Source organism: Lissotriton helveticus, chromosome 6 (assembly GCF_964261635.1).
Source record: "Lissotriton helveticus chromosome 6, aLisHel1.1, whole genome shotgun sequence".
Classification (NCBI taxonomy): domain Eukaryota; kingdom Metazoa; phylum Chordata; class Amphibia; order Caudata; family Salamandridae; genus Lissotriton; species Lissotriton helveticus.
The window spans coordinates 1,786,880,412-1,786,907,549 of NC_136067.1; the positions used below are offsets into that span (position 1 = coordinate 1,786,880,412).

Here is a 27,138-nt window from a genome sequence, read left to right on the forward strand (position 1 = left end):
GTCCTCCAAATGGATTATATTCAGATGGAGCGATGTCGAGGTTTCAAGTATGTCCTTGTAGTTGTATGCGCTTTGTCCAGGTGGACAGAAGCATATCCAGTCCCAGATTACACAGCCGCGACCACTGCCAAGCAGTTGGTTCGTGAGTTCTTCCCCCGTTATGGACTCCCTAGGGTCGTGTATTCTGACAACGGCCAGCCATTCTCATCCGAGTTGATGAAACATGTTTCCCTTTTGTTAGGGTACCAGTGGAAGTTCCATTGTGTACGCCATCCGGAAGCAGCCGGTCTCGTAGAGAGACATAATCAGACCCTGAAAATCCGAATTGCCAAAGTATGTAAAGAGAAGGGTATAGACTGGCTAGTAGCTCTGCCAGTCGCTTTATTTTATATGCGCATGGTCGCACACTCCAGATCAGGTCTGTCCCCGTATGAAGTCGTATTCGGCCGCCCCCCTAACATGTGGGGTACACCTAGACCTCGAAGTATTACCGATGTTTCAAGTAATATGCTGACAGATTACCTAGCTTCCTTGATGTCTGCCCTCAACTCTTGTCGTTCACAGGTTGCTGCCGCCTTTCCAGACAATACCGAGGTGGCACCGCATGACATCGTTCCCGGATGCATGGTTCTTGTCCGGAATTTTGATCGTTCAAGTCCGCTGGAGCCTCGCTGGAAGGAACCCCGACAGGTCCTCCTGGCCACCCGTACTGCCGTCAAGCTGGAAGGCAGGAAGGGCTGGGTGCATCTGTCTCATGTGAAAAGATTTTTTGGATTGAAACCTGTTTCAAAGAACATTTCCGAGGATTCTAAAGACTGCCAAAGTACTATTCTTAAGGACTGTCCCGCAAAAGACATTGCTACGAACCCTTCCCTGTTAGAGAAAACTCCGCAGCAGGAGTATAAGCTTAAACTAAGGTCTAGTAAAATAAGTCAGCCAGTTTGATTGTCTAAGTCCTCCCCTAGGTGAAACGGTTAGACCGGTTTCTGACATGTATATAATAGACCCCCACAGAGAGAGAGTTAGTGAGAACTCTAGAAGTTGCACTATTATTTTATGTTTTCTGCTATATTTCAGCCTTATGACTACCTGCACCAGTTATGCTTTTTATTTGTATTTTTCAGTTTCTCATGTAAATAAGTCTGCCAATGTTACAGTAGAGCACACGTTTAGTGATCTGCCTCCTCATGAACTCTCATATCGTCTTGCTATGCGTAATAACTCCTTTATCCGCATGTTACATTATTCACACCAGACCAGCAATGCCACTAATTGTTGGGTGTGTGGTCGACTCCCCCCTTTCCAGACACCGAAGGGAGTTCTGCCACTCTTTCCTTATCCATTTTCACATAATGGTTCGTGTGGAGCATGGTCCACGTTAACGTCATCCTCAACAGATATGTCCTCTCTGAACAGCACATGTTTCCCAGACAAGCAAGGTCTTCCCCACAGAACAGGGTTAGATCTAGAAAATGAAGTTTATAATTTAGGTAATTATTCTTCGAATTTCATGGTCCTGAATGTTCAGTCTGATTCTACTCCAGACTTACCTGCTATTTCAGTACTACCAGTCAAAGGTGAATTATGTGTCCGAAATAATGGTTCCGTTCATGTAGGCCATAGTGATTGTACTACTATTGTCAAGTATAGTGACAGTAGGAAATCTATTTTCAAAGCTTCACGTCATTCTTATTTTGTTTGTGGTCAGACCGCATATGTTCGTCTGCCCCTTGATTGGGATGGTACATGTTACATTGCCTTCCTACTGCCACCAGTTTTCCTAGCCCCACCTGACTATCATAGGAATTCCCTCCTAGTACATACTAGACACAAGAGAAATTTCCCGATTGTCGATTATACTGAAACTGCTCTAGAACAATACATAGATATCAATAAAGGTGTCTTCCCCTACTTAGGTACTGTCGTGAATAGTAAACTGATACGTAGATTAACCAGAACACTTGAAGCAGTAGTGATTGAGACTACTTCTGCTCTAGGTAACTTAACCGAAGAACAATCCTTTATGAGAATTGTCGTGCTCCAGAATCGTCTCGTCCTTGACGTCATACTGGCCGATAGGGGCGGGGCATGTAGAGTTATCGGATCTAGTTGCTGCATTTTCATTCCTAATAACGCACCGTCTGTTTATTCAGCTATTACCAGACTCCATAAAATTGCCCATATGTTACACCAAGATCCAGGCACCTGGACATGGTCCGGTTGGTTCTGGAATATAATTTCCGCCTGGGGATGGAAAGTATTGTCATTTCTGGGTATTGCAGTAGCGATCATATTCAGTTGCTGCCTCTGTATACAATGTGGCCCTGCGATTTGCGGCATTTGTGCTACCTCATGTGTTCCTAGTCCCGAGTCCCGTTCTAAATCCCGTTCCAAGAAAATTCGAGACGAGCAAATGATACTGTATGAAATGATAGATGGTATCATGAATATTGATGTTTCCTGATGGAAACGTAGTGACAAGGAGGGAATGTGGAAAAGTAAATTTTGCCATGTTCTGTGTCCCTACGTGTCCTCCATCTTATGTTATGTGTGCATGATTAAATATGCATATGTATCCCCATGTTTGATTAAAGACGCAATTACAGTTGTGTCCATCACTAGTATGCCAGTTTCCAGTTCTCGTGAAAGCTACGAGTATCAGGCCTATGTAAAGTTACGTTGCCACGTTTCTCAGTGTGCACGTTATTTCATTGTAAAGTCCCCGTTTCTAGGCCTCAAAAGGGCCCGGACACCAGATTCAGCTCCTGTCTCCTGAACCCTCGCTGAGGAGCGATACAGCCCCCACCTGTATCCTCGACCCTTCACTTACTTCCTGCCTCACAGTGCCCGGCTCAGCCTGGCTCTGCCTCTGAGTCTGCCAAGAGTATGTTATGATTCTAGTTATCAGTCCAGCCCTCCTTCTCTGCATTCCTAAGCTACTGAATCGCATCAATAGTTTCCGTCATTGTCTAGCCTTTACGTCTCCATGTAAGAGAAATACTGCATTGAATGGTCATTTAATATTCTTCATCACGCACTACATGTAGAATAATGCATGCTCCAGTCTTAGAGTCCGTTAGCCTCTCCCCTCCTGACTCTTAGTTTATATCAACATGTCCTCTAAACATCAGATACTAGATACTGTTTAGGTACATGTCGCCCTGACTCTCCAGACTTCAGTCTCTGCTCCTAGCACAGAGTTCATAGCCCCCAGCTTCTCCTAGTAACACGTCATTGTCAGTTTGCGCGCACCATTAGGTTAGAGGTCCCGGCTCCTTAGGTAGCCCCCTCCATGTTTCCGCCCCATTTGTGACATATTCTGTTACGTTTACATCACATGTCTATGTATACGCCCTGTTACGCCTACTTTTATGCCTTATCTTTCGCGACTGCTATTGACCACACCCACTGCTCCGCCTATCATATGTATTGTAATGCAACTGTTTTAATATATATGCTTGTGCACTGCTATTAAATGTGCCCCATTCCCTTACGCCGACTCTGATCCTGCCCCCGGCAGCGCTGCCATCCTGTTCCCGTGCAGGTTGTCCTGTTCCTGTCCTTTATGCTGTATTAAACCTGCAAACTCCTACTACCTCGAATCTTGACTCTTATTTATTGAGCTATCTGTTATTGCTATGTCCAGACAAACCTAGATCCGGTATTATTTATTTATATACCACACTATCCTCGCATAGTTGGTAGGATGCAAGGTCTTCACGTGGCGATCCATGCTGGGAGTTCCAAATGAATATTTTTGGGAGGGGTCACCCCTTGAAAGAGTAACTTCACATATTTTACATGTTACTTTAGGTGCATTCACCTTCTTCTGCCCCTCAGGAAATGATTTTTTTCCAAATAAAGGCTTCCTTCCTTTTTTTCTGAGGGGGCTCAGCTACAAATTCTTCCTCTGAAGAGTGTTCTGAAAAACTCTCAGGAAGACCAGCCATTGTTCAGTTTTGTTCTAAAGGACAGAATAGAAGGTGCTCCTGAGAAAGTCCAAGTAGAATGATCAAAATGGGAGGGGTCTTTCAACAGTTGGAATAGGAAGTGTTATGAACCAATGAAATCTCTTCTTTTAAAGTCACATGGCTTTGGGTGCGATTACGAAGCTCTTACGTTGCGTTTACGGTGCTCTTACGGTGCGAGTATGTACGACGTACCGCCACGATTTGCGTAATTGCTTCAAACAGTAATATATGCTTATTAAAAGTTTATAAAAATTATTTTTATGTTTATCCCAGATAATGTCTTCCCTTAATATGTACATTAAATACGTAAATATATGTTTTTGAACAATTAGAAACTTTCGCGCCATCCGCGTACAGGGCGCGGTATGAGACGTCACACGGAAATGGTGATGCGACACGTAACATCAAAGCACAGTCGTAACGTATGTGCGGATACGGGCAGAATATGATTTGCCGTACAAAGTATTGTGCGATCACAGTACGCGTACGGTACGATTATCAAAAAATGAATGAAAAAGGAATTATAAAGAATTTAATTTTAATATATTGAAGAAAAAATTAATAAAATTTTTTTTAATTTAGTTCTCCTATTTTACATTAAAATATGAAATATAAATTCCTCTCTTTCATTTGACATAGGGAAGTGCAGCAGGAAGGCCTTCTGCGCTTCTATACAGCAACATCTCATAAATGAGGCCCTATGTCAGTAGTCAAGTACTCATGGTGCAAAGTGGGCCTTAGGGCAAGGAGTACTTCAAACCCCTATAGACTATGCACACACTGTGCTATGCACCTGCCAATTTGCCTTTTATATGTTGAATTCCACCGTCTCTATCCTTATACTTCCACCAAACACTCTGTCACACTTGGTATAGTTTCGTAGTGACTCATTGATCATTGTGTAGTAAGGCATTCACTATATTAAAACAGTAATCAGTAGTTGTACAATAAGTGGTACATCCCCAGAGATATGCTACTTATTGTGCACTGTAACATCTCCAGCATGGATGCACCATATTTACAATGTGGTGCACTATGCGGCAAAACGGCACAGATATGTGAGGTATCTGTGCTGTGAAGATGGCGCATTGCTTGACTTGCATAGGAAGCGCAATTCAGCTCCAGAAATGCTCTTTGGCCCCATGCTCATAATGCTGTGTCAATCCTTACACCTGCTTCAAGCAGGTGCAGGGTTTTGATGCAGCATAAGCCCAAAAGTGACGGAATGAAATCTTACAGATTTCACTTAGCCACTTTTAGGAGGCGTTTCTGCGCCAGAACTCTCTCCCCCTGCGCAGGAAAGCCTCCTTCTGGTGCAGGGCTTTACAATGTGATGCACCTTCCATATGCATCTCATTGTAAATACTGCACACCATGGCACATCTTTTGCACCACTACTGCATCACAAAAGTGACGCAACAGCTGTGTAAGAGAGACACAAATCCACTCCTAACACATAGTAATTCACCCAGGCAGTTCCAGCACAAGTGCAAATTGAAGCATAGATTTGTAACATATATATATACATATGTTACATTCAAGTGCTTCAGAGGTACTACAGTATACTATAGGTATACACCTTATAGATTTATGCTGTAGCAGTTCCTTATAGTTTTGCACTTTTACATTCACCATACATTAGTAATGTACTCATTCATTCATGCACTACAGATTCATTCAGACAAAGTTTTACACACTATCATAAAAATATAGCTCTTTCTTTGACGAGTGGAGGTAGTTCTGGAAAGAACTGTTTTTTTGTCTTTGTTCTTTAATATTTTTTTTGTATTTTTTATAAAAGTTTTTTTTTTTTTTTAAACAAAAAAAATAAAACTAGAACCCCAAAAACTGTGAAATGTCTACAAAACAGGAAAAACATTTTTATTGACGAGTACAGTAGTGGTTCCTTTTCTTCCGAAGAATAAGTTCAATGGATTGCTCTCCATAGCTCAAAAGTTCGTTGCAAAACTTACAACGAATTGTTAGGTCTCCAAAATCTGGCTGTATGTTTGGAATCATACTGCTCTGTGGTGATGGTGATGGTGCACTCGACGTACTTGGAAGAGCAGATCCTTGGTCCTCCTGCAATCTTTTTGTGACAGCTCTAGCCCAATTATTAGGATGTAAATTCTTTACATGGCGCCCCATGCTCGCTGTCACAAACTAATATTTCTTTCTTGGGTAGCCCCTGGACAAAGTTGTGTCACATATTTTGCAAGTGACTTTAGGGACATTAACTTTTTTCTCACCCTCAGGGATAGCTGCTTCTTTTCTCAGCAATAAATCCTTCCTCTGAAGAGTACTAAGAAGATGTGTCCAAAAATGCAGCCATGGTGAAAGCTCCACAGAAGATATCCTTCTCCTGAGAAACTCAAAGAAGAATGATTAAAACGGGAGGGGTCTTTCAACAGTTGGAGCGGGAAGTGTTATGAACCAATCAAATCTGTTCTTTTAAAGTCACATGGCTTTGCGTACTCTTACGGTGCGCTTAAGGTGCAGGTAGGTACGACGTACCGCCGCGATTTGCGTAATTGCTTTTAAAAGTAATATACGCTTATTAAAAGTTAAAAAACACTTGTTTTATTATTATCCTACATAATGTCTTCCCTTAATATGCACATTAAATACATAAATATATGTCTTTGAACACTTAGAAAGTTTTACAGCGTGCGCGTACGGGGCGTCGTACATAACATCACGCGGAAGCGTTGATGCGACGCGCAACATGAAAGCGTATGCGTAACGTGTGCACTGGTACGCGCAGAGGACGATTTCCCGCACAAAGTATGGTGCGATCACCGTACGCGTACCGTACATTTATAAAAAAAAACACAATGAAAAATGAATGAAATAGAATTTAATTTTAATATATTTTTTAAAACATTATTTAATTGAAAAAAAAGAATTGTTTTGTTATTATTTAATATTAAAAATATGAAATATAATTTATAAAATAAAATAAATATAAATATTCATAATTAAAATGTATGAAATTGGCATAAAAAGAAAGGAATATAATAATTAATAAATTTAAAAATTATCATTTACAAAACCAGTGAAATTCAGTGAAAAAAACCATAGGTTTCACACACGTTATAGTTAGGAATTATCATTTAAAAAACCTTAGAAATTCACTGAAAAAAACATAGGTTTCACACATGTTCTAGTTAGCTGGACATTTCACTCATACAAAACCATTGAAATTTCCCCGTTATAGTTAGTTCAGCTAACTATAACTCGCGCGTCCGCAATGCACTGCTGATGACGTCACATATTACATCATTCATGACATGGTCAGTGACATCACTCATGACATCACTGATGACATCTCAAATGACATCACTGGTGACATCATCCAGTGAATGTGTGTCTTTCTGAAAAATAAATATTTTTTACATATGTATATCTAAAGGTCGATGGAAGAATAAATGGGTAAATAAGTGTCTAAATGGATGTCTTTTTGTATATCTTTTGTATATCTTAAAATTAAACACGGAGATGTAACAATACTAATGCTAGTTACTTAGGGCCGTACTCACATCGCAATTTGTAAGAGTAAGTTCAATTTAAATGTGCCAATAGTTCGCGTTAGAAATGCAAGGCATCACAAAAGAAGGAGACGAACTTGTAAATCAATTTACTCACTGCAATATTGCCCAACAAACGTGTAATGTTTTTCATGACAATATCCCACTACATGGACCGACATTGGTGACCTGGAAACTGGGGGAACACTCTCCAACTGGAGAGAGCGTGGGTATTCAAACCACTTTCTTCGACTCCTGTCAGGACAAGAGTAGATTTATTTTGAGTGTGGGACGAAAACTGAATTTGTGGGGGCGTAGGATAAGACTTTTTGTTTTAGGAGACATTGCACAAATGCAGTCCCATTGCACTTCCTCATGTTCATTTGTGCACTATGAACATGTTGCAGTTCCTTTGCAAAGTTACAATTGCCAAGTCATAAATGCTTTTCAGAAGTAAGACTGAACAACCTGGACTGCTGCAGATTTCCAGGCGACTTTTTATGAATTCCCAAAGGTCGTAAAAATGGACCACTATAAGGACTAAATCCTGGGGGTACAGCTTTATGACTCACTTTTTTCTGAATCAGGCCCTCCATGTGTATGTATGTATGTATGTATAAATAAATATATATATCACAATCTATAATAAAAACGATAACAGACAAGCTGCCAGTAGTCCTAGTTTTTAACCCATCTCGCGATTCTCTTACCCTCACTGTCCACTGTATACAATGTTGTCTCTCAGGGGCAAAGGTAATGGAACAAATCCTACCCCACACCAGCCTCTACAGTATCTAAGGACTCCTATGATGTAGAACTCCTCCAACCCTAAGACAATCAGGTGTTGAACAAAGAATTATGGCTATTTTCTAGTCCACTACCGTCCCATCCGCAATCCTGGACTGCCCCCATCTACAGCAAACGCTCCCTTCCCTCCAAGGACTGTATAGAAAAATAGGACCAATTCCCCCAAAAACTCGATTCCTTGATTTTCCTTCTTGGAAAAACACTGAGAACATATTGTCCAAGCTGAGCGGAGAATCGCTCAGTTTGTTGAGCTTAGCTGTATTGTACGTGGGATCTGATTCACTAACAATTTGTGAGAACAAGATCAACATGTGTCCTCAAAAGTAGTTTAAGAGCCCAAATTACGAAATCCCGATTCCCGGCAAAAAGATCCCTAGAGATATGTGCCTGCTCATTGAACTTAGTTTGGTGGAAAATGCACTAGTACAACATATTTCCCACCATTTAGGGATAGTGGTAGAAACAAGAACTAGAGTGTGTCTGGGTAGGGTCAGTGGCATAGCCAATGGGAAGGTAATGAAAACCTTCTAAGTGGCATCTTGTGGGAACTGACAGATCTTTCCATGGCTAAGCACACACTATTGTCATATTTTTCATAGTTAAAAAAAATGAGGGCTTAGGGCAAACGTCACAAAAATTATGATTTGTCAGATTTCCATGTGTAATTCGTCGGATTTTTGGGAATCACCCTACCCAAATCATAGGAAGAAATCTACTGTTCACAGATTTATGCTCATCACCCGAATCTTTTGTGAATTAGGCCCAGTGACATGAACCCATTAGTTTATATTATACATCCACACTCAAACATGTGCAAAGAACATTTCAAGATGCAGCACAGTGAGCTGCTGTAATGTATAGGCAGGACTTTCAAAAGCAGACTCAAAATACACTTCTTCATTGTGCAAGTAAAGGATAATTTTACAGCATCAGAAACGCATATCAGAAATTATCCACTGTCCTGTTTATCTGCAGCATAAATCAAAAGGCATCATTGGAATGAAATGACATTTGTTCTACTTTGAATGTCAATGTTCACAGAAGAATGATCACGGGTTAAGGAATAGCAGGCAATACCCTTGTGGTGAAGTGAAGCATACTTGTCAGGAATGGTTTCATGCCATTGCTCACAGCAAACTGACCTATCTTTTGACCTCGTGATCATATATTTGATTTTTGTACATTATACTTTTTGTGCTAAAATCCACAATTTATAAATGACAGAAACTCAAAATACACGAATATAATCCCAAATTTAAGCTATACTAGACTTCTTTAAACTTTAATTCAGCTATTGGTCGTCAACCTGTCTGGTTTGTACAATGGTTTAGTTGTAATTTATCATGCCACTTAGTGGCTAGTAGCCCACTGGATACAGGACTGTTGATGCAGAATGCTACCATAAAGCCATGCCTGAGGTAGAAGGGAGATGCCAATACGTGCATGTGAGGACGCAATACAGGGAAGGAAATGAAGAAATATGCTCAGATCAGAGGTCACGTGATTCTTTCTCAGATGCATGCGATCAAAGAAGGCTTGCCAATCCAAGCAAGAGTGGAAACATATTTAAAATCAAAGAGGGCGTACAGCAGGTGTGCCAAACAGGCTGGGATTTAAGTGAAATTAATATTTCTCAGCTACACTGAATATCACACAAAGTATTCCTATCATAGCCATATTTATCAAAGTTGCGAGGAGAAAGCGCTTTCAGTTCTTTTGGTTATTCGCATACAACTTAAGCGGATAAATGTGTCATTCATGCATTTAACCCATATGATTTAAGATGCAACATAAAGATATGGCCTTACTGTGGTACTAATGCCCAGAGATTTGCCCTGCATTCAACTTCCTGATCTCAGTCACAGCCCTTAGCGAATGACTACTGCAATAAATATTCTTAGGGGAACATGCTACAGAATGTTTCCAACTTTCTAAGGTGTGTGAGTCAAGGCACAATAGGAGGGTGTGGAGAGTCAAGAATGACACTCGCAATGGTGAACAAGGACCTGGGAACACACCTTGGTGATGGCCAAAAGAGTGCTCTACGCTTCACCTTTTGTGTATCAAGTTGTTTTGTATATTGCATGCTCAAATAGAAAAAATAATTCAATCTTCAGCCACTTACAGTTTATGATGTGGAATAATAAGAATATGGCATAAGTATTGAAAAGAATTAGTGTTAAGGTGTGAAACAAGACGAATCTGAATTTTACACATTCTAACATTGTAAAGTGATGTCTTAAAGTCAGTAAAGGTATTTTAGGCTGAAAACAGAAATAGATAATGCTAACAGACTAATTGCCTTTTGCTGCTGCGCCATCTGTCACTCAGCATATTTGTACTCTCAAAAAGCGCATTAACTCATATATAGTGCTATGAAAATGGAAAGAGTTTTTAAGAACAACAGTAATGCTCTTTCTGGTGGATACTGTATGTAACCGCCGATTCCTCACATTTGGAATATTCCCCAAGGTGCCAGACTGCAGCCGGAAGTGTTTCATAGCAATGCCCCCACGTGCCACTAAGTGGCATCATGCAGCTCCGTATTGGCTTTGTTCCACTCAAAAAGTGATGGAGCAGAGTCGCATAAAATCACCACCCCAGCACACAGATGCCAGTTTCTTGCTTGACTTATGCCACACTCTGAGACGCGGAGCACAAAACAATTGTTAGTAAGGATGTGCATATCTCTAGTTTGGGACATTTTTAGATGGTAAAAAGGGACCAGTCCACGGAACAGAGAGGTGGGAAGAAAGTGACGAATCGGCGGTTATGTAGAGTCTCTACCAGAAAGAGCGTTATCGAAGATAAGCAACTTGTACTTCTGATGGATACTTCTAGTCGCAGATCCCTCACTTTTTGAATTGACAACAAAGCAGCACATTCCAAAGGTAGAGGGTCTGTGGATTTGGTGCAGCCCAGAAAATCTTGCAGAACCAAATAGGAAGAAATTGCCATCCCACCAGTTCTGGCTATCAAAACAGTAGTGCTTCATGAATGTATGCATAGAGCCCATGTTGTGGCCTCAAAGATGACAAGGCACGGCGCATGCCAAAGCAGTGGCACAGCCTGAGTCCTGGGGGAAGGGCTTTTAAACCTTCCAGAGGCTGCTTTTTGGCCAACGCATAACAGCTCCTAATGATGGCTATCCACTTTGATAAGAGTCTTCTTCTGCACTGCCTTCCCTTTCTTCACCCTGGAGAACCCCACAAAAAGAGCTGATCGTCCAACAAATGGTCCATGCTATGATGCAAAAGCTTAAAGCTCATTTGGCTTCTTTTGAGAGATGAGGAGGGGCAAAGAACACTGGGAGAGTGATGGATTGCCCAAAGTGGAAAAGAGACACTATTTTCGGCAAGAACATTGCCCACGTTTACCTGGAAAAATGGTGGAGTTCCCTCGCGAAACAAGCTGAAGTGATCGCAACGAAGAAGACAGTCTTTAGGGTCAGGAGAAGCAATGGGCAGCTGTGCATTGGCTCGAAGGGTGTACAAATGAGAAGTGTCAACACTAAGTTAAGGTCCCACTGTGGCATCACAAGCAGTTTATAAGGGAACGTGTGTGTGATAACTTTAACAATTCACATAAAAACTGGTGATTTTAACAAGGATGGCTGATACAACAAACGCAAAAAGGATGAAAGGGCCGACAAATCAACTTTATTAGTGACCAGTGGAAATACTGCAAAAGATAAAATAAACACCCAACAGTTTGCCTTCTAAAGGGTTTTTCTTGAGGTCCCCGTGCCACGCCACACATTTTTCCCACCACCTGGCATAGATTGACTTCAGAGATGGATGCCTGTCAGTAAGAATGACATCCATAACTTAAGGTGGTAGCTGGAACTCAGTCAGCTGTTGCCATTCAATTTCCTCATATGAAGATGTAAACTATTCAGGTTCGAGTACAGAACTCTGCCCTGCTGCTGTAACAGAGGATCCTCTCAGAGTGGAAACATGATCAGGGGACAGACACACATGCTCAGAATTTCTGGGTGCTACATTCTACAGGCCCAATTGATCCACTAGGATAACGTGGTCCCGATTGTTGCTGAACTTCTTCAGAACTCTAGGCAGAAGAGGCAGAGGAGGGAAGATGCACAGGAGACCCGTGTTCACTCCAGCTGGAATGCATCTCCAAGCAAGAGATTCCACACGAACTCCAACTTACATAAGTTGACACTGTGAGTCTCAATGGTTGCAACAAGATCTAGCAATGGTGCCCCCGACTATTGGAAGATGTCCTGTTCCACCTCTGGATGCACACACCATTTGTAATTCTTCATATGCCGCAGGCTGAGCTCATCCGCCATGGCATTTAATGATCCCGCCAGGTAATTCACAATGAAAGAGATGCCCTGAAGCTCCCTACAACATTAGAGGCGCAGAGCCTAGTGGCGCAGAGCCTATTGGCACAGGACCCAGGACCCCATTCCACCATTCATATTGCGGTAATACATGGTGATAGGGTTGTCTGTGAGACACACTGCACCAGGTTCCTCTTAATGGACGGCAGGAAGGCCTCGAGCACCAGATGAATGTTCCCCCAACTCCAACTGACTTATATGGAGCTGGGATTCCTCCAGAGACTGGAATCCCCTGATCAGCACTTCCCTCAGATGACCTCCCAAACCCTTTACCACTGTAATGTACCCGTTACCACTGTAATGCACCAATTACCACTGTTAGCTCTGGGTGGGGATGAGAGAGGGCTCTGTTACTGTTCCAACTGCGATTGAGCAACCACCACCACTAAAGTTCTTGTGCATTCTCTTCCAAAACCTGGATGGCATCCAAGAGGATTCCTTGGTGCTGGGCCCACTAAAACATCAGATTACACTGCTCTCTCAAGGACTAAGGTTGAAACATCTGCATCATTTTCCGAATGTACGGGACTCGTGACAGGGAAGGCCTTGAACTGCATGATGTCCAAGGCAGTTCCTATAGCCTATATCTTTGCTAGAGAAACCAAAAATGTCAGGAGATTCACCGTCTTCTGAAGGTGGTCCAAGACTGACTGCGGCTAACCTGCTTTCGACAGCCAGTCATTGTGGTGAGTGGAAAGTGGTACTGAAAAGGAGAGGCCACTACTGCCATCACTTTCAGGAACAAGAGGGCAGTAGTTAGGCCCGAAGGGGAACACAACAACCTGAAAATGCTCTTTGCTTACCTTGAAACGCAGATAATGTCTGTGAGACTGCAGGATGGGTGTATGAACATATGCATTCTGCATGTCCTAGGCCACCATCCAGTCATCCACATCCAGGGCAGGCAGAACCTGGGCCAGCTTGAGCATTTTGAAATTGTCCTTCCTTAATAAGGCATTTAGATGGTGAAGATCTAAGATAGGCCAAAGCCCTCCATCCTTCTTTAGTATAAGGAAATGGCGAGAGTAACAACCTATTCCTATTTCCAAGTCCGAACCACCACTTAATGGCTCATTTGGAGTGTAAAGCTTGTACCTTTTGCATGTGAATGCACAGGTGCTCCTTTGAGAGCACTGGAAGTGCAGGATACTGCCTCCCACAGGGTGGTTTTGAGCCACTAATGGAAAGCTAAAGGCAGCTTATAACTTGGTGTCGCAGTGGAAGAGAACTAGGCTGACTGAGGTCAGAGGCAACTTACACGTTGCATGCCAGGTCCACGTCCCTGACCACAAAATGCTTGTGGTGATTGCTATATGGGCTGGGGACACTGGTGTTGTCTGTATATCAACACCCTGCAGTAGCCTCAGAACTGGTGAGAAAACTGTTTGTCAAGTGCCAAAAGACCCAGAGATCATGGCTCTAACCTTCTTAAAGTGTTCTAAGGCTGAATCTGTTTTTTAACTAAACAGGTGGATCAAAAGGCATATCCATAAGGGAGGCCGGAACATTTTCTGCGAAATATGTGGAACGCATCCATGCAAGGCGACGGAGCGCCACAGTGGTGCCAACCACTCGCACTAGATAATAAGTAAAATCAAGGCCAGCAGAATCATGTATTGGGCCACAACTTGTCCATAAGGATGGTCTAAGCCAAGGAAGCTCTAAGTTCTTTAGGTTCCGCAGGCAAGATCGCATTGACTATGTCCCAGAGGGCATGCATATACAAGCCCAAAAAAATACAGCATTAACTAACCTCAAAGCGTGGATAGCTGGTGAAAATATTCATTTTTCAAATGCCTCAGTCTTCTTCAGCTACCTGTCCGAGGGGCTGAAAGCAATGAATGTGGGTTCACTTTGCTGGTAGAAGCGTGGACAACCAGACTCTCTGCAGTCGGATGCTGTGCAAGGGAATCAGGGTCGCTAGGAGCCGGACAATGTTTTCAGGTCACCTGTATATTCACAAGAGGTAACGGGATTCAGACCAAGTGTCCGTTAAGGTGTCAAAAAGGGCTTCATTGAAAGAAAGCAAGGCATCAGATGAGGCTGGAACAGTTTGCAAAACGTTTGTGAGGACATTTGTCTGGACATCTATGGAAGGAGCTGCAGGTACAGAACCTCAGCTGCTCGTCGAATTACCCAAAATTCAATGTCAACCCTGTATGAGGGGAAGTATGAAGCCCACTGGCCTTATGTCAGTTCATGTAAAGGTAGTCATCATAGTGTGGGTGGAGAAGGAGGAGGTAAATCAAACCCATCATGGTCATTTCTGGGTGGTGGCAAACTCTCGCCAGAGCTGGAACCTAAAAGACAATGGAGCCTCTGAGGGTACCTTGATGGTATTGGAAGCGTAAGGTGAGAGGGGGCACCGGGTGCGCTGTAGTAGATTTGTAGCATCACCGTGGTCTGGGTCAAGCTGACACTGGTATGGTGTCAGTCATCAGCGTCCGTATTGGAGTCTACTCTGGTGTCAGCAGAGTAAGCACTAATGTTGATGAAGGAGGAACTGACGTGAGTCTGGGAGACAGTGTGGAAGTCTGCACTGAAGTCGACACTGAACCAGAGCCGGGTACAAGGGGTTCAGACAGTGCCAATGATGGATCAGCCAGTAGTAATCTGACTGAGGGCCTCTTGGATCCTTTGGGGGCAAAGGCATACCATAGGGAGCCATAAGAGTACTAAAGATATGGAGCATGGCTTCCTTAAAGGCCTCAACCTGATGCAGCCTAACTGGTGGCCTGGGGAACTCAAGGCATATCAAGATCACCTGCAGAATCAGATCCTCAATAGACAATCGAGATCAGCTGGCAACTTTATGCCTTCATGACTTCTCTTTAGATACTGATTGGTGGGATTGGGTTGAGTCACGGTTTGCCTTCTTATATTTCAACTTGAATATCAACATACAAGAGAACTTTGCCCATGAAGAAGACTTCTTGCAGAGTGCTGGCCTTGGGAGCAGGGGCAGAACCCTCAATTTGAAGTAACTGTAGGACTCATGCAAGGCCCATGATTTCTTCCTGTGTTCAGCAATGTACAGATTCACTTCACAACTCCAGATTGCCTTTCAGAGCACGAGGCGCACTCATCACACGACTTAAGAGTCGTGCCCCGAGCTCAGTCGTGGCATGGTCTGAAGCCTGTATTTTTAGGAGATATTCTTTGCTTGCTCCCTGTATTTTATTTTGAAATCATCCACCAGACCAACAAAAGAGGAAGCGGAGCTCCGGATTCATGTTCGAAGGCACGGAAAGAAAGGAACTGACTTCTGCGCGCGTGACTGGTGCTTACATGCGGCTGGGCACCATAACTTCTGGGGCAGAGCAAAGCAAACACTGAGCTACGTGGCACCAGCTAGCACACTGCTACGAAAAACCTCTGGGACCAATCAGGAGCTTGGTGGAATACTCCTCGGGACTTCGGATACGTTATGACTCCTGTCCATTTAGGATATTTAGGATCAAAGTACTGTTTGGTGGTTGTTTACGCTTTACAAATATTAATAAGAAATTAAATATATGTCCAAATTAGTCTGCGTCTTCAGTTATTGGAAGGCTCAAATTGCCTTTTAAAAAGTGAGCAATAGTGAAGTGGTTGTTAACCTTTTGACCTCCGTCAACCCCCACTTAATCATTACTGGAGCCCTAAGCCCCCCACTGAATCAATATTGGAATGCGGGAACCCCCAACTGTGTCATTACTGGAAGCTAGGGGCCCCAGCAAAGGATTCTCCATGATTTGAACCGCAAAACAATACACACAAAAATACAGAAACAAGCATTCATCAAACAAATAGATAAATGTTTAAACATTTTATTTCATTAGTAAACACACATAATAATTATTATTTTTTTAAAAGGAAGGTTGGAGCTTTTCTAAATTCGTTTGAGGCCACTCATCATCCATACTATATTCTATTAAATGCACTTGCACTGCTCCCAAGAATCAACCTGAGAAAACAAATTTCATTTTTAGTCTCCTATTTCATAGTCCTTCACCGTCACAAAAAGTTTTACAACTTTCTATAGTATATTTTCCTTCTTTATTTATGTAAATGTTATGAATCCGTTAATATTATTTCACTTTTTAAGCAGTCAAAGACCTCCTGAATAGGCTTTGGGACCCCCCCATGGGTCCCCGGACCACAGGTGAAGAACCACTGCATTAGTGTATTGGAATAGAAGAAAAAATCATAGTAGCTAATCAGGGACTTCTGTAGTTAGACTAGGTCTGGTTACATACAGTTACAGTAGATATCGGACCCACAGCACTCAGAACAGGCAGCAAACAAGTGGAGACACATAACCTGGGCCAAATAGGACAGTTGCTATTATTTACTAAGCATAATCTTCTGTGAAGAAAAACGCACATCATAAAACAGGTCACCAGATTTTACGTGAGTGAATACAGCTTCATAAATCTTTGTTCTAAAGCTGTTCACACAGTGGCCATAAAAAAGTCAATTCGTCTCAGACAACCAATCCACGAGGACAGGATACCAATAACCCAATCACAGACAAATAAACATTTGAAGAAAGCAATGGAGATTGGTGGAAATCGCCCAGGTGAGCGAAGGAGTAGGATCATGGTGTAATAAATATGGCAACAGAAGACAGTAGGTTGGCGGATTTCAATATAATTATTGTAGATAAAATTGTAAGTAACTTACAGACGTTTCCAGTGTTATCAAAGCTGGTAAGAACGTCCTCCACATTTAAGGGTTCGGTACTGAGTCTATTAAAGAGAAAGGTTAATAAAAACGGTTATAGATGTTGAACACACACAATGTATCTCTGTTATTTTACTTTAAACATGCAAAATTCTTTGGCCACAGTTTTGAGCAGTATTTAGCTTGTGGGAAGGTTTATTCAGTAGAGGGGGGAATTTGCAATCTGAAGTTAAATGAAAAAGACACCTACAAACAACTCTGTGCACAACAGGATAAATACGTTGGTGGATCTAACACTTTGCATCTGTGCACTGCTCCACAGTTTTGTGTCATTTAAAGACTAGACTCTGTCTTTTTTTGCGGATGGAATTTTTTTTTATTTAGAAAGCTCTGATGAACTAGATCAAATCCGATAAAAACACGTGAGCACTGAAAAGAAGCGCAGACCCAGCAGGGATGTCGCAATAATACGGATAACAGATCAACCAGAAAACTGAGAACTATGAGCCCACCTTCCAACGAGGTCAACCCACCAACCAGGTTGGTGTGTCAAACTATGCTCCATAGACTGAAATGTTGTGTTCTACAATAGTGTTACCTAGCATTGATTGGCTAAGACATTGAAGTGATTGAACGTTCAGTTTAAAAACGGTCGTCAATCACTTGGTCGCTTCCGATATACCCGTCTACTTTGCATTATCTCAAGTACTATTCATTAAGACAGTGATGGCATGGAACAAGAACCAGTTGGGTTCAAGCTGTAGCAGCTTGCTTCATGTAAAACATGGTGGGACCTGGTGGGTCTTGCTTCAAACTTCTACCAAGCAAGTTGCTTGGTAGAAGTTTTCAAGTGTGTCCCATTGCAGTGTGCCGACATACATGCCGTGTGTGCTGTGAGGAGCAGCACCCCACTCTTTTGGAAACAGGGGACCCCTATATATATATATAATAAACAAGCTATACATAGGGAAAGAATACATTAAGTAAAGGTCTATAGCTAGTTTGCATCGGACAATTGACAAAACCTATTCTAGATCTCTTTGTAGACAGTAACCACTAGAACAAAAATTATATATACACTAATAAATCTGAAAAAATATATTTCATTTTATTATTCAATGCAACTTATTATTGTTTTGAATTCTGAAATGTTTTTGTTTTTTAAAAAAAGGGTTCGTTCATCTCACATAATACATGTAACAAAAATCACATAAGTAAATTAATTCCATAGATGAATACGATAGACGTGGAGTTGATGGAGGCAATGCGGTAGATGGGGTGACTGAGGTTTCTTCCTCCACCACGAGATCCAAACACCTCCAGTCAATCGCAATTGTAATTTTATTTATATAGCGCTTACTAAGCACAAAGCACTTTTCGGCGCGTAGCACGAGTTCATTTTATGTATTTATTTATAGAGTTTTGTATATTGAGGGGCATGCTCCAAGAGCATCGGACAGGTGTACAATGAGTTGGGGATTACAAATCATTTTCAAAGGTAATAAGCCTTTGCAATGCAATAGGTCCTGCCTTCACACGAGATTAAGCTATTGGCATTGTAAATGACAATGCATTTTATTTATGTTTTTAAAACCAAAACATAAATAAGAGGCATTGTCATTTACAATGCCAATAGCCCAAATTTGCATAAATGGGAGACCTATCGCATTGCAAATGCTTGTTTTTCACTTTGTGCGATTATCCCTACTCCTCATGCGAGGGTGCCAATAGCGAAGGGGAGTGCGGAATGGCTGAGGGAGTGGGCAGCGAAGAGGACAAAGCGTGCTGATAGCAGCAGCTGCTCCTGGCACCATATCGGACGCTGCGACCTCAGCGCAGTGTCCCTGAAGCGGGCGCCGCGCTCATAATTAAAGTAAAAAAAAAAAATGAAACCACGCGAGGTGTCCCTGAAGCGGGAGCCGCGCTCAGTATTAAACTGTAAAAAAAAAAAAAATAGATGGAAGTCCCTGAAGAGGGCGCCGCGCTTAACATCAAAGTTTAATTAAATGTAAAGTGAGCACAGTGTCCCTAATGTGGGCACCGCGCTCAGCATGCAAATACAAAAAAAGCAGTCACCATTGTCCCCATCAGTGTCAAAAAACAAAATAGTGCTCACCCACTTATAACGTAGTACGTGTAACAAGCCAATTAAAAGGTCCAGTCCTTAAGGGCAGGAAAAAATGGAGACTAGGCCGAACAAAGTAGGGACTAAGAGGCTTATTTACGAATCAGAAACCAGCATTTATGAAGTTCAATGACACAAGCCAATGATAAATAAGGGTGGAGAGTGGACGGGGCTTCCACTGCATACTCTATTACAGCACATGCCTCACAGAGCGAGCAATGCATGATCGCTGCTGCTAGGCTCGACCTAAAAAGGAAACAAATGTTTTGCACTTCCAGAAATGGGCCAGGAGGTAAAAAAGAAAAGAAACATATAGGATCATCTAGTAAAACTGTGATTTATAAACACCATAAAGGCCATGGCCCTGGATATTGGGACAAACTTGATCTCATATTCATGGCTATGGTTGTAAGAGGAGTAAAGCACTGGCAAAGCCAATAGGTCTCGACAATCATAGAGCTATTGGCATTGTCGATGTCTTTTAGCCATGTTGGATAGCACCGCAGCTGCTGTTCAGCATGGCTGAAACTCAATACACCAGGAAGGAAGAGGGAATGGCTGGAGCCATGAAAGAGTTTAAGCAGCAGTCTCTATCAACATAGGTAGGTTATCCGAGTTGTCTCAAAATAGGTGCAGTTGCACAGTGGCTCCACAGACAGGTTCTCCCCCTGCATGCTGGTAAATGTAGTCATCTTTCCTCCCCCTAGGAGTAAATGTTGCGTTTTAAAAATATTCATTCATTCACCAACCACACCGCACATGCCGCACTCTCAGGCATAGCCAGTACATTAGGAGCAAAGAACAGCCACTGTACAAAAGTCAGCAGTACAAACGTACATTTCACTGAACAGGAGCAACCAGGATCTGTCCCACGATCTAAGAACATCTTGCAGACACAACCGGAACTATCGCTGAGGTAGGGAAATAGCCACTACTATGCGTTTATTAGGAGGCAGTGACTTTAGTACACATTTTATGCCACATAACTTTTGCCAAGCAATCTTTTACCATGCATATGTCTTTACCACACAAGGTAAAGTATTTACGGTAAGGATAAGTGTTTGTGTGTGTGTATGTGTATATATAAATATATATATATATGCATGCACACTTTACCTACTGGCTGATCTGACAGTTCCCGTGCTGTAATCTGATTAGCTGCCAACATTTCAACCAGGAAGTGTTGGCAGCCATCTTGGGACTCGGCTTTAGTCGAGTCCCACAAAAAAATGTTAAAATTATAAAAAAAAAAAAAGAGGGTCGGAATAACCTGACCCACGTTGATGTGGTGGTGGGGTCCCAGATGGTCCACGCTGGGGATTAAACATTTTTATTTTCAATTTTGCTGAGAAATTGCGGATATGAGACCAAATTGTAAAAAAAACAAGCGCTGTCTTCTGCACTGGTTCTGAAATTAGCTCCCTGGTGCTCCAGGTCCCTGGGGCATTAAAAAAAGAAAAGAGCCCAGAGAATCACCGCCTCCATGGCACTTTATTTACATAAAGGAGGGGGACCCTCCCAGGACATAGCTGTCAGCCGTTACTTGGCGCAAGCTTTAACACCTTCTGCCAAGTCAGAGCAAACGCAAACTCCGCTCTCAGCAAGTCAGAGCAGGGAAACCTTTCCTGCTTGCTGAGAGCGAAGTTTTCATCTGTTTCCTTGTCCGTTTTCAAGCGGACAGCTAAACAGATTAAAGGATTCCTCTCACAGAGAGGGAGCGGCATGTTTAGCAGCTCCCTGTTTGCGAGAGCAGTGCCACCTCATGCAAGAGGAAAAGGAGCCATCTGGGAACGCAGGGGCATTCAGGCTCCCCCCACGGTCCCAGAGAAAGAAAGTAGAAAGAGACAAACTAAAGGTCAGAAAGAGGCAGAATCAAGGTCAGAAATGAGGAGAATGAGGTTAAATAAAGGTGTGAAATGAGCAGAAAGAGGCAGAATAAACGTCAGAAACAAACAGAAAGAGGCAAAATAAAGGTCAGAAGAGCAAAATACAGATCAGAAACGAGCTGAAAGAGACTAAATAGAAATCAGAAACGAGCAGGAAGAGGCAAAATATAGGTCAGAAATGAGCAGAAAGAGGAAACCGAGATCAGAAACGAGCATAAAGAGGCAAAATAGAGATCAGAAACAAGCAAAAAGAGGCAAGATTTAGGTCAGAAACGAGCAGAAAGAGGCAAAATAGAGGTCAGAAATTAGCAGGAAGAGGTAAAATAGAGACCAGAAACAAGCAGAAAGAAGCAAAATAGAGATCAGAAATGAGCAGAAAGAGGCAAAATAAATGTCAGTAATGAGCAGAAAGAGGCATAAAAGTCATAAGTGAGCAGAAACAAGGCAGAAACAAGCAGAAAATAAACAGAACCCACTCAGGCACCCATGTAACCTCTTGCAGAAGAACCCAGTCACCCTCACAGCCACTCACAGATGAACACAAACAGGTACACCCATACTCTCTCTCTCGCCCTCTCACAGAGCTACTCAGAGACTCATGCACCAACTCACAGATCCTCTTCAAGACTCACACACCCACTCTTACACCCACTTACAGCTCCACTCATACTCTTTCACACCCACTTACAAACCTACTCAGACACTCATACACACACTGAGGCACTCATGCACTCTCTCACACACTCAGTGTCAAAGGTTAGTAGTTACAGTTAGTAAGTAACATTAAAAAACTTACAAATTCACTTAAAAAATAAACGTTACAGGGGCATTATTGTTAGGTAATATAATTTAAAAAACATTACAAATTCACTGGAAAAAAAGAGGTATAGGGACTTTCTAGGTAGGCTCAGATTTCCCTCAAACAAGACCAGTGAAATTCAGCAGTTATAGTTACCTGAGCTAACAATAACTTATGCCCCCGCAATGCACTGCTTATGACCTCACATATTACATCACTCCCTACATGGTCTATGGGTGTGTGAGTGGATGCATGGGTCTGCGAGTGCCTGTGTCAGTCTGTGAGTGGGTATGTGAGTGGATTCATGGGACTGTGAATGGGTCTGTGAGTACCTGCTTGGGTCTGTAAATGGGTGTGAGAGTACTTCTGTGGGTGTCTGAGTCGGTCTGAAAGAGTTTTTTTCTCCAAAGTGCATCAAGGTTCGCAAATACGTCACAGATTGACACTGGTGAGCCATGCTGAGCCTTGCGGTAGATCTACAAATTCCCAAAGAGGGAAAAACTCCCAATGTAACTCAATTTCGTACCCAACATAGGTCCCTCTGACACTCCTCTACACACCCATGGGCAGGGCCCGACTGGGAACCAAAACCAGCCCTGGAAAACTGCTCGGCCGGCACCCGTGCGGGGCTGGGTGGATGCGACTGAGCTGTTTGCAAGGGCCGGTTGCTGCCGATTTTGTTACAGGGGGCTGGTATTGCCAGTCCCCGGTAACAAAAACAGCCCTTCAGGGGCCCAGAACTGGCCCCCACCCTGGCGGCCCACCGGGAAAAGGCCCAGTGCCCGCAACGGCCAGTCCAGCCCTGCACATGGGGTTCAGGGTACCTTTACCCTGATCCCTTTAATAATTCTGCAGATATATTATAAAGACTCAAGGACCGCGCCCCTATACTTGACCTCTTGACCGCGGTGCAAATTTCGCCACTGTGCTGGGGAATTAATAAGTGGGCGTGTTTCGGAAAGCCCCCAGCCGTCCTCTGCACACGCACACTGACGTCAGACGGGCGGGGGCCGTCCGCCGCACGCAACGAGTTAAAATGGCGCCTTCATTTTTTTATACCCCCTTTTTTTCAGCCCTCGCTTGGCGGATCACTACGAAACTTTCCATTCAGAACTAGACAAGCAGTGGAACTTTTTGGGGAAAGTTCATGAAGATTTATCAAACGGCACCAAAGTTATAAGCAAGTCCAAAATATGTAAACTAGGTCCTAACTATAACTTCCTACTGGCAACCACCAGTAGGATAGAGATATATATATATATATATATATATATATATATATATATATATATATATATATATATATTCACTGAAAAAACCATAGGTTATAGACCATATATAGTTAGGAATTAGCATTTACAAAACCTTGAAAATTCACTGAAAAAACCATAGGTTATACACCATATATAGTTAGGAATTAGCATTTAAAAAACCTTATTTTACTCACACAAAACCATTGAAATTCCATATATAGTTAGTTGTACTAACTATATATCGCGCACCCGCAATCCACTGCTGATCATGTCACATATTACATCATTCATGACATGGTCAGTGACATCACTGATGACATCACTGATGACATCTCAAATGACATCACTGATGACATCACTGATGACAACATCCAGTGACTGTATTTTTCTGTAAAGTTAAAATATGTCTTACATATTGAAGATTGAGTGGATGTATAAGTGTCTGGATGAATGATTTAGTAGGTGCATGACTGACTGTATGAATGAGTGATTAAATGTGTCTCACTGAGTGCATGGGTTAGTGACTAAACTGTCTTAATTTGTGCATCATTATGTCTGTTGTTCTGAAAACTGCTGCATGTGTTGTTTAGTAGCTATATGAGTAACTATATGGGTTATTGATTGGTTGCCCAAGTATTTGTATGGGAGACTGAGTGTGTGTGTGGGTGGCTGGGAGGTGTATGACTCTGTGCATAGATGTGTGAGCAGTTGATTCACTAGATGTATGGGTTCAAAAGTGCATGTGGAAACAGCTGTATGGGCGGTTGACTGTGTGCATGAGTGTATTGGTGAGTGAATGGATATCTCAGTGCTACATGTCAAAGTAAGTACATATGTAAAACACAGTACATGTGAGAGTTGACATATATAAATAACTGTGCAAAAGAGCCAGTGAATGTGTGAGTGTCTGTATGGATCATTGTGAACTTGTATCAGGGATTGTATAAGAGAGTAAATATGTGTTAGTATATGTTTGAATAAGTAAGGTGTGTATAACTGTATAGTTGAGGAAATGGAGGTGTGATTGATTCTTTGCATGACTGACTAGGTGTGTGAGTAACTCCATGGATGAGTGACAGTCTGTGAGTGTCTGTTTACATTGAGTGTATCTAAGGTTATATTAGAGTCTGAAGAGCTTCATCGTATTATCACATGAATGATGTCATCAGTGATGTGATCAGTAATGTCAAATGAGATGTCATCAGTGATGTCATTTGAGATGTTATCAGTGATGTAATTTGAGATGTCATCAGTGATGTCATCAGTGATGTCATTTGAGATGTCATCAGTGATGTCATCAGTGATGTCATTTGAGATGTCATCAGTGATGTCATCAGTGATGTCACTGACCATGTCATGAATGATGTAATATGTGACATGATCAGCAGTGGATTGCGGGTGCGCGATATATAGTTAGTACAACTAACTATATATGGAATTTCAATGGTTTTGTGTGAGTAAAATAAGGTTTTTTAAATGCTAATTCCTAACTATATATGGTGTATAACCTATGGTTTTTTCAGTGAATTTTCAAGGTTTTGTAAATGCTAATTCCTAACTATATATGGTCTATAACCTATGGTTTTTTCAGTGAATTTCATTGGTTTTTTAAAAGCTAATATCTATAGCTGTAAAATGTATTCTTCTTTAAATCCAAAAATATATTTTATATGTTTATTAATAATTTTTTTTAAAATATTTTTTTTGTTTCGCTCCCGGTCCGCGAACCGGAAAGCTTTCCATTAGCTCAAATTGATGCCGCGACCCGGTCCGCGAACCGGTAAGAAATCAACATTGTGACGCGTCGCGAAAGCGCGACGTATCGCGTTGCCGCGTAATGCGTCTTATGACGTACCGCGTTAGCGCACCCGGAAGTGCCCCGGGGCGCGGACCGAGGCGCGAAACGCAGCTCCCCGGAAGCGATCCGCGTCGCGAAAGCGCGACGTATCGCGTTGCCGCGTAATGCGTCTTGTGACGTACCGCGTTAGCGCACCCGGAAGTGCTCCGGGGCGCGGACCGAGGCGCGAAGCGCAGCTAACCGGGGCGCGTTCCGCAGCGCGTAACATGAGCGTGAGAGGTCATGTGACTTGTTAATAAAACTTTTCATTGGTTCATTTCACTTTTGGTTTCATAATCATGTAAGGCTAGGTCAGGTGACCTAAAAATAACACTTTTCATTGGTTGAGAACTATTGTTTTTCCCAAATGATGAAAACCCCTCCTTCTTTCCTCACTCTGACTTTCATCATTGTGAGAGGAAGACCTTTATTAATACTTCAGAAATGGCTTCAGTAGTTGCTTCAGCTGGTGCACCCCCACCACCACCTCCACCTCCTCATGGGAAGAGAGGACCACCTCCCCAGGTCATGACCAACACAGAGGAGGAAGAGGAAGAAATGGAGGAAGAGGAGGGAGAAGAACCACAGTTCTTGGAAGAGGTGCCCGGGTTTCCCATAAGAAAGCCAGTTTCATCTGGCAGTTTTATTCAATCCCTCCTGGCCAAAAAAAAGTGAATGCGAGGTATGTCACCTGCCTCATCTGCAAAGATAAATTATCAAGAGGGACGGATAAGAAGTATAGTTATGGGAACTATACTATGCATAGGCACATGACCAGGAAGCATCCACTTAATTAGAGCCGGGCGGAAATACGGGATTTAGAGGAAAATCCAACATCAACTCCTGTGGCCAGATCAAGATCGTCAATTTCATTGACACCAGCAGAGGCACGGGAAACTGTGCCAAACATACAAGAGAATTTTGGCCACATGAAACATACTTGTATGCACTGTGGTGCGTTGATAGCATATGGTAATATGAGTATAAATGCTATCAACCTGGCTTATGAACATCATAATTGCCCAAACCGCCCCCAGTAATTTTTTTTTTGCTCCTGTTGAGCCCTTTTCAATGCCTGTTTTTTGTTGTTTCCCCCCCCAAAAAAACCAAAAAAAATATAAAATCGTTCAAAAAATACAAAAAAAACAAAAAATGTTCAAAAAATAAAAAAAAATATAAAACAACAAAAATATTTAAAAAAAAGTTCTTTTCAGAACTACCTCCCCTTTCAAAAAAAATTGCTAGAATGTTTAGCACTCTGGCAAGCTCTATTTCTTTTGGTTCGCTTCCCGGTTAGCTTCCCGGTACGCGGACCGGGAGCTAACAAAAAAAAAAAAAAAAAAAAAAAGAGTAAGTATAAGGAAAGTAAACAGAGAGTGATGTTAAAAGAAAGACAGCTATAGGGAGTAAAGAAGAGATACTGTTTAATAGATCTATTTACCGAAGAAAAGACGGAAGAGGGTATAATTGTGAAAAACAAAATAGATAAGGAAGTGAAAGAAAAAAAAAGGGAGTATAACATTAACAAAGAAGAGTTTCTTGGAGAATGTGAGTGAATGTTCAAAATAAGATTAAAACATGGGGAATAACAGAGAGAAAAAATAGAAAACAGAAAACAAAAAATAACAGAAAAAGATTAATTGAAACAGCAAAGAAATGTAAGTAACATAGAGCCATATCATCAACATAGGCAATAAAAGTTTTGCAGCTTTTATTGGCAGAAATGTGTCGCTAAAGCCGCTTTTGCGGCAGAAAAGTGCCGCTAAAACCACTTTTGCACCAGTTTTCTGCCAATAAAAACAGCAATAATTTTATTGGCTGTGTTCATAATATGCCCCTTAGTGTGTTTCAACTACACAGAGAAAGCATTATGAACAAATAGTGATAGAGTGATCAGTCAAA

The 27,138-nt window shown here is 42.1% G+C and overlaps 1 protein-coding gene across 1 annotated transcript in view; it reads right to left on the reverse strand.

The window, feature by feature from the left end:
* The window catches only part of CAMKMT (calmodulin-lysine N-methyltransferase), a 1,527,883-nt gene that overhangs the window by 1,339,787 nt on the left and 160,958 nt on the right, over positions 1 to 27,138 (reverse strand). Inside the window, exon 3 of the mRNA XM_078649679.1 lies at positions 17,337 to 17,401. Within this exon, the coding sequence (XP_078505805.1) occupies positions 17,337 to 17,401 (65 nt within the window). The remainder of the gene's footprint in view (positions 1 to 17,336; positions 17,402 to 27,138) is intronic.